Below are 15,952 nucleotides of genomic sequence, written 5' to 3'. Positions count from 1 at the left end.
CTTGGCATCTTCAACCTCTACATGGAGCTGTACTTTACTAGTAGGTAAAAAAAGATTTACCAGGATGTTGATGATGTACAAATCCACTTTAAAATCCTCTGATTCAAACATCCAGTGCCTCAAACGCTGCCTGTGCATCATCCAGACATGGATGTCCAGAGCCTACCAGACCCACTAAATGTCAAGCCACTTGGAATCACTCTGGACACCAACCTTACCCTCAAGTAACATATTGCCAAAAAATCAGAAGCAGCTTGGTACCAGCACTGTCTTCTAACGAAAGTGAAATCATTTCTTCAGAGAGCGACTACAAAACTGCTGTTAAAGAACCCGTACACTTGCATCTGGATGGTGGTAATACCCTACTCAGTGGTCTCCAAAACTCCATACTGGCACCCTTTAAGGGCATCGACATGCCGCAACACGTCATCGTCATCCGGGGTTGAAGAAATATGATCTCATCACGCCCATCCTGATTGAACTCTCCTTTACTGGCCTGCACTGTCTTCAAATCTACCTTCATCATTTACAGTGCCACAACAGCCATCAACCCTGCTAATCTTGCAGACAATCTATCTCTTGTGGTTCTCGGTACACCCGCAGCCAGAAAACCATTAGGCTGCAGAGTAAGGAGTCAAAAAAAGAGAAATCAAGGCAACAGGCCTTTTCCATTTTTGCACCCAGGATCTGAAACAACATCTCTCTATCCATTTGGATAACCTTATCGATGTTGCATTTAGGAAAGAGCTGCAGATGCACCTCCTTATAGAACACTACATTGCATTGCAATGAATTAACCATCCACAAACCAGCTACCACTCCTATCACTCATGGACTGATTTTATGCTTGTTTTAGCCTCTGTACAGCAGCTACCTTTTGGGTAGGTGAATGCTAACGAGATACCGCATTCATACAAACGCACATACACTCACTGATAACATAAATAAGAAAAAATAGGTCAAATTGCAACATATAATATAAAAGACTACTTTCATTTTTTTATTTTTTCTCGCTGAAATTTTTTGATATGTTCTTTGAGCTTCATAGAATTCTTATGATGTATGCCCTTATTATTGTGAGCAACTTAAAAAAGAAAGAATGTGGAAGACCATAGAGTTGGCTTTCGACCCATAATTTTCTTCTACCAAACTGTGATTTTGGTAACATCAGTTGCGAAAAAAAATATTATGTCTTGGTCATTTGATAGCGCTTCCAGGTCGTGGGTGCAATCAGGGTTCACACTCAAGTGGACATTACCCAATCATTGTAGTAGCATATACCTATCTGATGGTTTCACCCAAGGACCACCTTGCGTTACATAAGTGTTCTAGATATGAGATAGGTTCCTGCTAACATAAGTGTTTGAGGTCCATGGGTAAAGGAATGCAAATTCTGATTGGCGTGGCAAACACACAAAATAAGATGCTTAGTATTTATAACTTTTTTTGCTTTACTTCATTAAATATAAGTAAACATCAAGACAGCTGACATATGTTTCGTCCAAATGCCAGCCGACCTAGGGCTTTTTCAAGGCTGATACAAAAGGAACAAACCTACACAGGAACATTAACAACCTGGGTTGTGCCACTAAACAGATGGTCAAAAACAGTCAAACGTCAAATGGCGGTCCTAGGAAAATGAGAAGCAGGAATAGAAAGTTAGGCAAAGGGAACAGGGGAATCAGGTAAGGGTAAGAAAAGGAGACAGGAAAGACTGGTATAAGACAAGAGCCGGTATGGGGTAAGTGTAGTACATATATGAATAACGATAGTAATGTGTAATTTTTAGTGCAATATCAATATGTGCAAAGAGTGTTTGTAGGTATAGATATCAGAAATAAAGAATAAGATAAGACATGTGAATAAAGGATAGTGTTATGTAAATACAATTTTAGTACATATCAATAGGTAAATATAGGTAAAAGCATCAAAGATAGTAAGATAAATATATATATATAAGAGGGATAACAGAGGGAAAAGGGGAACAACATATTTATGAAATGATATTCAAGATAAAGAAACATGTAGCAGTTTGTTGATATAAACACGGTACACTTAAACATATTCGCAATACTTGATTTAACCATATCAGCATATTAGTGACTATCTAGAAGGATATAAGAAATGAAGTGACATGTCAATATTGGTGGGAGCTCAAACAGGAGCGCTCCATGAATTCAGAGTCAGTTAACGTCAATAGGACTCATAATAAGTACATGGGTTTTGAAACATGAAGCCAGTAAGTGAATCAACGGACCGAAACCTCAAATGGAACCATCAGGAAAATTAAGCATAAGGTTACTCGCAAAGTATAGAATAGTATCTGTTATGTAGCCTTCAAAGAGCATATAGTTCATATATATGGTCAACAGTGAATGAGACCGAAATTGCGACTTACCAAAATTTGATAGCTTCTGAATGCAAGATCTAAATCCTGAGAAAGCAATCAAGAAAAGGGAAAAGAAAAAGAAAATAAGAAGCACAGTTCACCATACACCAAGGATATACAAATCACCGTGGCCATTTGAATTGCTTTCTTTTTTTGGGGAGACCATCACACGCTTAATGACATCCATATATTCCAAGAATTTTTTTATCATGCTTCTAGGTTCATTATTTCTGCTATGTGATCTTATACCCATATGGATCACACTTTGAATATTGAGTCCTTCAATTTGTCAACAGTGTTTTGTAACTATGTTTCTTGCATAAAAGGTAGTAACGGTGCAATGTATTCCAGTAACATTTTCCTGGTTAAGCCCGAAGTAGATTAGTCAACCAAATTGATGGCATTCATTTTCCTAAATAATATTCACAGTTTTAATAGAAGTTCAAATGTTATTTGTTCTTCCCATAAACTCCATGAGAAGAAGACTTGGACTAGAAATGAATTCGACAGGAGTGAAAAAACATTTAAATAATCCGGAATCGCTATAATCAGTACATAGGAACGGTCTAACACAGACCAAACTGAAGTTTCCACACCAGTTACGGTTAAATTAACCTACATACACATATCCTATTGCAAACGTTTAAAGATCTTTGAGCCTGATTTAGAGTACGACACACTGGTTACTCTGTCACAAAAGTGACGGATATCCCATCCGCTATATTAAAAGGGCAATATATCCAATGGCACTTGTAATATGGCGGACAGAATATCCATCACAAATGTGGCGCAGTGACCCATCGGCAAATTCTAAATCAGGCCCTTTGTTATTATTATGTGTCTTCAGGGTGTATATAAAAGAAGCACGGTCACAGACATTTTTTATCAGCATGGATAAATCTCACTCAGCCTGACCTCCATCATGCAATGGCTTCTGCTACTGCACACTGGAGATGAAAGCAGCCAAAACTCACACTCATTGAGAATTCGTGGCACCTTGATAAAACATTCTGTTATGGCCCTCAATTGTCACCCAGAGCAAAACATGTAATGTAGCTAGACCTGTTTTTGTGCATATTTTTCTCGTTCATCATAGTAGTACATGTAACAACTTATATGCTGAAAAGTGCAAATATATCATACCCATTGTCAGAGGATCGCATTTTCTAAAGAAGTATAGAACTGAACCCTCTATCCCTATGTTTGTGACACACATTTTTTGTGTAACTATATTTTCATATGTAAGAGCGAGGTGGGAAATAGATTAGCCCATTTCGCTGTACCAGTTAGTGAACTTTAAGCTTTGTTGATTTTAGGCTTTCAGTAATTTTTGGATTACAGCAAATGTAATGGTTTCTGACACTAAAGTCTTTCTTTTTATTGCCAGTATTGTGAAGCAGTGTTGACCTTTAGTAATGTCTACATGTAAGGGCCATGCCTGGTGTTTATCTAGGCTGTGCTTGTGTTTCTTTCATTTCCATTGTTGTTTCTATTCCTTAGAGTGTGCCTGTTGTGACAAACAGCCTCAGTTGTGAATACATTGCCCAGTACAGGTCTAGTAACTTGCTCTAATGCTGTTTGGATTCCATCAGTGCAGGGAATTTAGAGATAACCAGAGGGTACTTGAAAAAATGCACAGTCTGCTGCCTAATCCACTGTTTGTTGAAAATAGCTCTGTTGTGTTATGTGACACGTAGATACCTGAGATTTGCTTGATTTCCCCTCCAACACCATAAACCCACTGCATGCTTAGATCTAAACCGGTCATTATACCTTAACGTTAAACTAAACCTTACCCTAACCTGAAACTTAACCCTAGCCATTGCCTGCTAAGTAACCAAAAACGCAATCTCCAGTGCAAAGCTGAACCCTAAACTTGAGCCTAACCCCAACTCTTGCCCTTACCCTAACTCCAAATCAAAGTTTACCATAAGTGTCACCTTAATCATAAGCCTTTCTCTAGTTCTTAACCCGACTCTAACTATAAACCTATCACTGAGCCTAACCTCGAGGTACCTTTCACCCTAAACCTAACTCCTGGCCTGTCCTCAAACTCTTACTGTATTCCTAAACCTAATCTCAAACCTAATACTACATTTTCCCACAACACCAAGACTAATTCTGTCCCTTATTTCAGCCTAATGCTAACCCTGAATCTTATCCTAATCTTGAATCTTGATGTCAATGCTGTGGTGTCAACGTAGTTGTATGTAAATGCCCTGGTATCCTATGTAGTGGTATGTATAGACCTAAAGGCTTTTATGTTAGAGCACATCGGTTTAGTGTATATTGTAAAGTTGGTGGCCCGCTGAAAGATGATATTATTAAATTTAGGGTGACGTATGCATGTGTACCATAAAATGAAAACCACATCAAAAGGGTTTGAGCTTTGTAGACAACCCTTGAAATTTAGAATATTTTGGATACTCCTTGGCATTTAGTGAGGTTTTGTCTGTCCGCACGTGGTTGCAGAGTGTTGCAACTAATTCTGAACAGGGAGTTATTTCCCACTGTTCATTAAGTATCAGCTGGGTATTCTGGTGGTTTCTGTTTGATGGGATGTTATTTGTTTTGCATTTTAGTGGTGTGTTTTGGGATGAATGTGTGCACTCTGGATGAAGATAAGTAATGTCATTGATGTGTCATGCATCAAAAGTAGAGTGGTGTAGTGCAAGAGGCTCTGTCAGTGTGCATTATCCTGGTGTGGCCTTTGTATGTAGCTCAGCTGTTCAAGTCCAAGTTCCCTGTACACATTTGCCAAAATGCCTCAATCTCTTTTTTCTGGTGTGCCTTTGCAGATTACCTTGTGTCTCCAAATTGAATGGAAGTGCTGTCACTGATGGTGAGAGAGAGGACTCTGAGAGATTTTTCATCCGATACCATTTGGATCTGCCACAGGAGAAGGTTCCCCGCAGGTGAGTGCTCTAGGAAATGTTTGCAGAATGTGGACCAATAGCACTAAATGCCATTGATGGATGTAAAAAGAACCTGTGCCTCTACTGAGTCCTGGTCCCTTGTTAAGGCCTGACCATCGACTCTAGTGGCCAAAGATAATTGTTGTGGGATACTGCCCAAGATATCTCGGCAGAACTGAATTGATTCCTCCAGTTCACTACTTAAAAAATGTTTTTTTCCTCCCATCATGATAAAAGAGCAACTGCTACAGATGGTAAAATGGAGGCATGTGAGAAGGGAACATCCTATTGACTTGACACTGTATTTTTGTGAATCCAAGAGCAAATTGGGGCCAGTCAGATTAGGAGAGGAGTTTTGATGAATTACTGGCTTTGTATACAACAAAAGAAGAAATGGTACTATGTTGTTGTATGGTGCCTGGTTAGGTAAATTCCCTTCAGACAATACTAGGGCTACTGAGCAGTGGGCCAGAGGGGCTTGGATAGTATGAAATGGAAACTAAGCTCCATTAGAAATTAAAGTGCTTTGAATCCTTTTTACCTAATTGATATTATTGCTATAAACCAGAGTGTCCAAATGGTTAAGGCTGTTACTTATACTGCAAGCTAAAATAGACTCTACCCCAACACAATCTGCATACAGTAATTAGAGGGTACCATTAATCACGGAAATAATTTTTTTTATGGGATCTCACTGTGGTACTCCCAGAAAACCACTAACTCAAACAGTTTATGGTTGCATCAAGCAAAGAATTCTCTAGACAAATACTTGAACAAGCAGAGTCGTGAGAGGAGGTAATGAAGTCAGCACTGCAGAAACCATGTGAAACAAGAGTGGAAAGAGACCAGTCCACACTTATACTCTAAGAATTTGTAGAAGCAAGCAAAAATGGGCAGCGTCCTATTAGCATACATAACAGCCAGGAGTATGTTGGGACTGCATTTTTGGTACTGATAAGAGACCGAAGAAGGCAAGGCTGTATAAAGACAATGCCTTTTTAGGTCTCGCCTAATGACGCAGAGCATGCACTGCTCGCCTTGGCGAGACCTATTGTCGTCGGTTTTCTGTCGGAAGGGGGACAGGAAATGTGGACGCGTACGGACAGGGGATGTGCACTCTGTATGCGTGCACATCTCCTGTCCCACGTCGTTTTCCAGGACAACGCGCGCATGGCACGCTTTCACTTTCCCTCCATCTCCCCCGTGATGTCCTCACCGTCACAGTCACTGTATGTAACAAGCATTACATTTCACAGGCCACTTTCAACGTTCACTCACGCACTTAAGCTTATTTCCAGCTTCATCTGTGCATTGAAAGGTCTCACAAGAGTGCAGCCACTCACTCGCCGCCTCCTATAAGGACTTTTGTCACAGTGACACAGCACACCGAAAGCGCTCTCCCCCAAGTAGGCTGTTCTTCCCCACATGTGGCGGGGAAGTTCAAGTTGCTGCTATGTTGTGCTGTGTGTGTGCGGTTGAAGTGACACCCAGTTTTCCTCGGCCCTTGGAGAACTTGCAGCTCCACTCCCTACAGTACATAACAGCTAGGAACGAGAAGAACTGCAACAAGCTCCTGGATTTTCTGGTCAAGCAGGTCAGAGCCACTCTACCCTCTTGCTAATGCACACACACCTATTTCCTGCCAACCTCAAGGATGGCGGGCTCCAACATCTGGTCCCCTGCGCTTTTGTATGCAGCAGCCATTGAAATATTTTCTACACAGCAGCTACAATATTTGCAATTGCCATTCACTCACACAGAGATCAGGCTGCACATCTCTGTTCACATCACAGCTATTTTTTTGTATGCAAATCTGATCCCTTTTAAAGAGAGCCTTTAAAAAAGAGTTAATGCCATGTTAATTTTGTATCTCATTTTACATCGTCTCTCCAATGCTGGGAAGCTGTTATGTAAAAAATGTTGTTTTGCCAGTTCCTCGTTCTGTTACTTAATGGTAGCGATATCACGTCAGTTGAAAAAATAAAAAGACAAATATGTGAACTTCAAACACCAAGTGTTCCGTTCTATACTGCAGGATCAAAGCACCCCTTTTCTTTAAACAGGGACTTTTATTTGGTATTCTCCTTTAGACAGTAGTCCTGCTGTTCACTACTTGAGATATTAGATAAACACCGTTTATTTATCTGGAATAGTAGGAAACATTCATAATCTTACCCAATAACTTTGTAGTCTATTGCTTTTCTAAACATTTGTCTTGAGCAAGTCTCATATTCTGCATGTTACTGTAGTCAGCAATATTCAGTGTCAGTAGAAGACTATTGTATTTTATAGCTTTGGCTTCTAATGCCTCCAGTTTGTCCCCAGGCAAGCATGTATTCCTGAATCACATAGCATGGGCCAGTGTGTAGTAACTCTATAGCGCTTCAATCCCTGTTTTTTTTGGTAGGCGCTGGGAGATTAAGTGATTTGCCCAGAATCAAAAGATGTATTTCTCTCTTCACTCTACCACCCAATTATCTCTCCAACTTTAACAACCTACATCTAAACTCTCTCTCTCTCTCTCTCTCACTCTACCTTTCTCTATCTCATTCTCTCTCTCTTCACTCTACCTCTCACTGAAATATGCAAAGAACTCTATTCCTCCAACTTTACCAACCTACCTCTAAGCTCTCTTTCTCTCTCTCTACCTTTCGCTAACTCTCTCATTCGCTCTCTCTTCACTCTACCTCTCACTTAAATATGAAAAGAACTCTAACTATCTCTTTATACCATCTCTCTCTCGCTTTCTATCACCTTTGCACTGGCGCTCTCGCTCACATGAGTAAAACACAATTCCATTACAATGTTTATAGCTCTTAACTTCAAAAATAAAATGTGAGACCTATTGCTTTGCAAATGCTTGTTGCCAGAGGGGGCAGTTAAAGCTAAGATGAGACATGGGCTAAGGAATTTCTAGCTTCCAGGGTAGGTTAGAAGCTAGCGAAATAGCAATCCTGTGGAGGACACGAATTTCACGAATGGAGAATTGCACGGGTGCTACAGTTCAGTGCAAAACATTCCAGCGGCATGATAATTATGTAAACAGATGCTTGTGATCATTTTGACAAAGTGAACTTGTAAAAAGAACATCTCAACATTATTGTTTAGCATTATTTTTGGCAATGGTGTGTTCTCAATGAAGAGATGTGGAGACCTCTGGTATAGGTCTATTACTTGAGGAAATGCCTCGCTGAAGACGTTTCTGAGATCATTGATTGCTGATTTCATACCACATTGCACATGAGAAAACGGCGGGAGCAGAAACTTACTTGGAAGCAGTAAGAGAATGTGCCTAATGGAGTAAAAAGGAGATCATGGCGAACTGTTCAAGTAAAAAAGAGGACTGGTGGGAACAACCATTAGAATTGTTAATTTTAAATGTTAATTGTCCGCAAACCTAACCTACAGGAAAAAAAACAGTTGAAAGAGTCAAAATAGTAATAGCAGTCTTATTTATAAATGCTGTCTATTTTAGGGTGAGCTAATAGTGTAAACATGTTATATAATCGGACGCGCTGGGCCAATAGTTTAGGTGTACAGATTAAAGACATGTTGTCCTTCCACAAAGGATGGCAGTACATGCATGTTAATAGTTATTTTGGATGAATCTACCTGTAGTACCAAGATTGCACTGCCTGTGGTGTTCCTTTGAGGTGAGGAAATCAGTGAGGAAACACAGACATGGGTGTCCGCTTTCGGGAGGAGAATGCCATGTGGGTATAAAATCTCTAGGGGCAATATGAAAGGTTCATCCTGTGAATGTTTTTGTAACAGGTGGGAAGGTCTTTAAATGGACCATTGAGTCCTTCTTTAAGAATGCTTCTAGGAAATGTGTTAAGAGGTCAATATGAGTTTGTGCAAGGCTTGCCGGAGGCAGGGAGGTAGGTCGATACAGTCACTTGGGGTCAAGAGGTGAGCGTGGGTAATTGAAGCAAAAGTGATGGCAGGGGGTGGGATTTCCCATAACTCATGACCAACTTTGGAAGAGGTGCTAGGGGAGGGACATAATGGGCTCCGATAGGTTGCTGGGAAGCATGAATGACAGGTTCTTAGAAAGCCTCTAATGCCACCTGCTACGTTCGTTAGCATACTGAAATGTTAATGCCATTGTTGCTAGTGGGACTGTTGGTAAAATATGAAGAGTATTCCTCCTTATCTGAGAGCTAATGGTTTCTAAATAGGACGATTGTATCTTGGGGCTATTGTGAGAGCAGGGCAGCAGCCGGTATTTGGACACTCTGAGCTAATGAAGGTATGCTTTGTCTGCCAGGCCTGAGGATACCCATGGGGGTTGCCCAGGTTACCTGTTACCTCGGCAAACAGAGGTTCCCTTGTGTGATGGAACATTCTTACATTAAACAAATTTCCCCCGGGTCCCAGGTCCTGCCAGGCTCCATCATCTGCAGACAGCCACAGTGGCACAGTATTGATCACATGAAGCTCCTTCCGAAGAGGGAACAAAAAGCGCATTCTCTGCAGCCCAGCACTCAAGGCCCTGAAATGCTACCTCTCCAAGCAGCTCTAGCTTTTTGTCATTTCAATGACTTGCTGATATGCTTTGCCTTGTCGCTACTTTCCCAGCCCAGCAGAGGAAGCGGACCAGCCCTTCATTTTGCTCTCTTGTGTAACAAGGATTCAAGTATAGGAGCAAAGAGTGATCAGCGCAAGAGGCTAATGATAGAGGATGGATGTTGCATAGTCGCTGGCAGGTTTCCTTGTTTTATAGGTACTTTACGGTCATTGAGTAGGTTGAGTAACATAAAGAGCTGACCGACACAAATTAAAGATTGGTTTGGAAGGTGGCACTTAGGACTGGGGGCAGTTTGGGGTGCATAAACAAAATGAGGGTGCTAAATAAATTGGCACAGTGCAGTATGAGAATGCAGGCACCTATCTGCCATGGTCTCCTATGTCGTTATTGGTTAGCTGTACATTCTTGAGCACATCCCAGACTCCTAAAAGTTTAGAGTTCTGTTTACCAAAGCTTCTGTGTGATTGTTTCATGCAATTTGGGAATCTATCCAGGATTTGACAAGAAAAACTTTTAATTGGTTGTCCTGTTATTGCATCGTGTTTTTGTGGCATTCTTTCTTTAGCAGTCTTGTTTTAATGTGATTTGCACAATTTGCGTTCCAAGTCTACTTTATATTAAATGGTGTTTATTTAGGATTTTATAGTATGCGTGAAATGGTTGGATCGTTTCTTTGGCCTCTGTTGAAGCTCCATCTCCCAAATCACACTGACATCTGCTTGTGAATGTCATGATGCACTTTTTTGAGCTTTTGTTTCGACGTCTACTCAAACTGCAAACACACGAGGATGCAGTTTTAATTGCCGTTACTGCAGCAACGGCTTTAGTCAGTTCATGGCCTTTGCTATCGGCATGCATTCACTAATCCATCAAAGTATCGTCATCCAAAGAACTGCGCCCAGTTTCTTGCCTTCGGTGGTGTCATAATCCCTCTTAAACGAATTGCTTCCCATACATCTTCCATTTGGGCCTCATGTTTCAAGGTAGTAGAGATACTTTTCTGAAACTGTGATTCATTTTCTGTTGTATGTTTCCATGGTTACTTCACAATTTGAAATAAGTAGCAAACTTGACTGTGACTGTATTGGGCCTTATTCTATTAGACCAAATTCAGCATTTCATCGCAGTGGTCGTTATGGTCGATATCTACCGAGATGCTGGTGTAGATTCAGATACCAAGAGTGGTCCTAGTTTTAGCTGGTTAGGCAGATCATTTTCTCCTATATTTTATTTTCAGTCTCGACCTTCATGGCCTTCGGGCTCTCTACTCTCTGCATTTTTGCGAACCTACACAGAGAATGTAATGTTTAGTAAAGAATGACAAGAATGCATATTTCTGAATTATATCCTCAAGCTCGTGTCTCTTCTCTGCCACATCGATAACACCTTAGCGTGCTTCTATTTTTCTCCTGTCTAGTGGCCTTTTCATCTTATATGACTAAATAGTCCATAATTACAATTGTCACTTAGACATCACGCAGTGTGGAAAGGGTTTCTTCAAGATTTAAATTTATGGTGATGGGGAGACCTTGTTTGTATCACAAAAACAATCCATATGGTAATAGTGGCTTGCGTATAGAACTATAGCTGCTTTTTATACACTAGGGGTTTCTAATTGGAGTGCTTATTAGCTGTAATTCACATATTTACTTTCGGATCCCCTTGATTTGCATCTGAAGTGTTTTGTTGTTCTTTGGCAACCATAAATACGTAACTATAACTTTGCCAAGTAACATGGCCGGATATGCAGAAGACTGGAGTCCTGCCAATTTAACAGCTCGATGTGTTAAGGGCGTCCTCACCTCCTCCATTCCTCAGAGAGCTGTGAGGCAGCATCATACATTTCTCTATTTGGCACTTAAATGATTTTCCATGGAGAACTAATGCTCCTGGGTAGTGTACAAGACCCCAAACTGTTGGACTACTTCATGCAGTTTAATTCAGGGACATACATGTAACCAAATGATTTCTCAAGCATATGTAAAACAAGCATTGGCAAAACCAATGGGTCTTGTTTATGCGAGAGCTATTAGCTTTGGCAATTTGTGTTAGCCGTTATGTACACCAGCATAGCTGCTGTTCAGCATGGCTAAATGTTATTGGAGTGGAGTGGGGTAGATTGGCGTAGAGAGGAGAGTGAGGTAGAATGAAGTGGGGTGGATTGGGGTAGATTGGAGTGGGGTGAGTTGGGGCAGATTACAGTGCGGGCCGATTAGCTTGGTAGATTGGGGTGGGGTAGATTAAATTTGTTTAGATTGGGATAGATTTGGGGTAAATTGGGGTGGAGTAGGTTAGATTGTAGATTGGGATAGTGTGGGGTAGATTGGGGTACTGGGCACAGATTCTGAAATTCCTGGGGCAAGCTCTACCCACTAGATTGGTGACCAACCAAGTCTACATATTAAATACAAGAACAGTTCAGTAGGGAGCTAAAATGATCATGAAATTTCCAATAGACAGATGTACTCCAACAAATAACTTTATTGTGGAAATCTTATTCCAAGTTCCGTGTTTATACTTCTGAAAACAGTACAATTTCAAACCCACATTTTTCATACGTCCTAGTCTAATGAACAGACATTTTCAGAAAATACTTTGGAACTCCTAGTTATCAAAACAGACTAAAGTCAATCATTATCCAAAGCCTGTGTAGGCAATATTTTAATGTGTTTTCACACAAAATATTTAAAATGTACTTATTTTCCACTCTTGTTTTCAGCCAAAACGTGTTTTGGGGAGATACCTGCAGCTTCTTTATGGCTGAAATAACGAAAATAGAAAGGCTATTTACATATATATCATGACATTCTTGGTCATTCTCACAAACACTCAAATGGGCATGTTGTATGGCTACGTAGACCATGCGCATCATAGTCAACATTGGAGTAGCAGTCTTCATGGTTACTTGAAAGGACTCAGAGGAAGGCCCTCTTCACTGAGAGTCCCTATTTTTGCCAATAAGGCACCCCAAGAACACTGGCTCATTTTGGAAACCATTTCTCTCTAATCTATGTTAAATAAGCTAAAATTCAATTAAATGAAACTAGGTATAGATGTTCTCACCAATTTCTGTCATATACTGCCTCTCATCAAAACAGGTTTGTTTCTCTTCAAGGATATCCTTTCTTTAGGGTCAAATAATCCATGCATAGGTTTACAAAGTTCTAGATGTAGAGATAGAAAGAATGGAGTATGTTTAAATACACTAAACAGTATCCTAATTACATTCAGAAGGTGTCCTGACAGTCGTCCCCCTATTCAAAACACAACAATCTTCCCGACGGGTCTTTATCCTCACTCAGCGTCCGAATTCAATGTAACTACAGAAAAAGCACCCATATCCACTTCCACGTATTCAGCCTGTGTGACCACTGTGTCTAATCACTATTTAAATTACTACTCCCATTGCCACTCACCCTTCAATATAATGAAGACCGGATTGGTGCAAGTAGATTGGTTTGAAGTGGGTCGATTGGAGTGGAGTAGATTTGAGTGGAGTAGATTGGATTGGAATGGATTGGAGTAGATTGGTTTGGAGTGGAATGGATTGGATTGGAATGGATTGGAGTAGATTGGATTGGTGTGGAGTATATTGGAGTGGATTTGGATTGGAGTGGAGTGGATTTGGATTGGAGTGGAGTAGATTTGGATTGGAGTGGAGTAGATTTGGATTGGAGTGGAGTGGAGTAGATTTGGATTGGATTGGAGTGGAGTAGATTTGGATTGGATTGGAGTAGATTTGGATTGGATTGGAGTGGAGTAGATTTGGATTGGAGTGGAGGAGATTTGGATTGGAGTGGAGTAGATTTGGATTGGAGTACATATGGATTGGCGTGGAGTACATATGGATTGGCGTGGAGTACATATGGATTGGCGTGGAGTACATATGGATTGGCGTGGAGTACATATGGATTGGGGTAGATTTGGATTGGAGTGGAGTAGATTTGAATTGAATTGGATTGGAGTGGAGTAGATTTGAATTGAATTGGATTGGAGTAGAGTAGATTTGAATTGAATTGGATTGGAGTAGAGTAGATTTGGATTGGATTGGAGTGGAGTAGATTTGGATTGGATTGGAGTGGAGTAGATTTGGATTGGATTGGAGTGGAGTAGATTTGGAGTGGAGTGGAGTGGAGTGGAGTGGAGTAGATTTGGATTGGAGTGGAGTGGAGTAGATTTGGATTGGAGTACATATGGATTGGCGTGGAGTACATATGGATTGGCGTGGAGTACATATGGATTGGCGTGGAGTACATATGGATTGGCGTGGAGTACATATGGATTGGGGTAGATTTGGATTGGAGTGGAGTAGATTTGAATTGAATTGGATTGGAGTAGAGTAGATTTGAATTGAATTGGATTGGAGTAGAGTAGATTTGGATTGGATTGGAGTGGAGTAGATTTGGATTGGATTGGAGTGGAGTAGATTTGGATTGGATTGGAGTGGAGTAGATTTGGAGTGGAGTGGAGTAGATTTGGATTGGAGTGGAGTGGAGTGGAGTGGAGTAGATTTGGATTGGAGTGGAGTGGAGTAGATTTGGATTGGAGTGGAGTAGATTTGGATTGGAGTGGAGTAGATTTGGATTGGAGTGGAGTAGATTCGGAGTGGAGTAGATTCGGATTGCAGTGGAGTAGATTTGGATTGGAGTGGAGTAGATTCGGAGTGGAGTAGATTCGGATTGCAGTGGAGTAGATTCGGATTGCAGTGGAGTAGATTTGGATTGGAGTGGAGTAGATTTGGATTGGAGTGGAGTGGAGTAGATTTGGATTGGATTGGAGTGGAGTAGATTTGGATTGGATTGGAGTAGATTTGGATTGGATTGGAGTGGAGTAGATTTGGATTGGAGTGGAGGAGATTTGGATTGGAGTGGAGTAGATTTGGATTGGAGTACATATGGATTGGCGTGGAGTACATATGGATTGGCGTGGAGTACATATGGATTGGCATGGAGTACATATGGATTGGCGTGGAGTACATATGGATTGGGGTAGATTTGGATTGGAGTGGAGTAGATTTGAATTGAATTGGATTGGAGTAGAGTAGATTTGAATTGAATTGGATTGGAGTAGAGTAGATTTGGATTGGATTGGAGTGGAGTAGATTTGGATTGGATTGGAGTGGAGTAGATTTGGATTGGATTGGAGTGGAGTAGATTTGGAGTGGAGTGGAGTAGATTTGGATTGGAGTGGAGTGGAGTGGAGTAGATTTGGATTGGAGTGGAGTGGAGTAGATTTGGATTGGAGTGGAGTAGATTTGGATTGGAGTGGAGTAGATTTGGATTGGAGTGGAGTAGATTCGGAGTGGAGTAGATTCGGATTGCAGTGGAGTAGATTTGGATTGGAGTGGAGTAGATTTGGATTGGAGTGGAGTACATATGGATTGACGTGGAGTACATATGGATTGGGCTAGATTTGGATTGGAGTGGAGGAGATTTGGATTGGAGTACATATGGATTGGTGTGGAGTACATATGGATTGGTGTGGAGTACATATGGATTGGCGTGGAGTACATATGGATTGGCGTGGAGTACATATGGATTGGCGTGGAGTACATATGGATTGGCGTGGAGTACATATGGATTGACGTGGAGTACATATGGATTGACGTGGAGTACATATGGATTGGGGTAGATTTGGATTGGAGTGTAGTAGATTTGAATTGGATTGGAGTAGAGTAGATTTGGATTGGATTGGAGTGGAGTAGATTTGGAGTGGAGTAGATTTGGAGTGGAGTAGATTTGGAGTGGAGTAGATTTGGAGTGGAGTAGATTTGGAGTGGAGTACATTTGGATCGGAGTGGAGTAGATTTGGATCGGAGTGGAGTAGATTTGGATCGGAGTGGAGTAGATTTGGATCGGAGTGGAGTAGATTTGAATCGGAGTGGAGTAGATTTGGATCGGAGTGGAGTAGATTTGGTTCAAATAGATTTGGATCGGAGTGGAGTAGATTTGGTTCGGAGTGGAGTAGATTTGGTTCGGAGTGGAGTAGATTTGGTTCGGAGTGGAGTAGATTTGGTTCGGAGTGGAGTAGATTTGGAGTGGAGTAGATTTGGTTCAAATAGATTTGGATCGGAGTGGAGTAGATTTGGTTCGGAGTGGAGTAGATTTGGTTCGGAGT

At 41.0% G+C, this 15,952-nt stretch overlaps 1 protein-coding gene across 3 annotated transcripts in view; it reads left to right on the top strand.

Moving 5' to 3' along the window:
• Positions 1-15,952, top strand: part of LOC147659607 (tubulin-specific chaperone cofactor E-like protein) — a 246,444-nt gene that overhangs the window by 213,461 nt on the left and 17,031 nt on the right. For all 3 annotated transcript variants that reach the window (XM_086951609.1, XM_086951608.1, XM_086951607.1), the window contains exon 7: positions 5,188-5,304. In XM_086951609.1, coding sequence (XP_086807735.1) covers positions 5,188-5,304 — 117 coding nt within the window. The remainder of the gene's footprint in view (positions 1-5,187; positions 5,305-15,952) is intronic.

Source organism: Lissotriton vulgaris, unplaced genomic scaffold (genome assembly GCF_964263255.1).
Source record: "Lissotriton vulgaris unplaced genomic scaffold, aLisVul1.2 SCAFFOLD_401, whole genome shotgun sequence".
Lineage (NCBI taxonomy): Eukaryota > Metazoa > Chordata > Amphibia > Caudata > Salamandridae > Lissotriton > Lissotriton vulgaris.
This window is presented reverse-complemented; position numbering and strand designations above follow the sequence as displayed.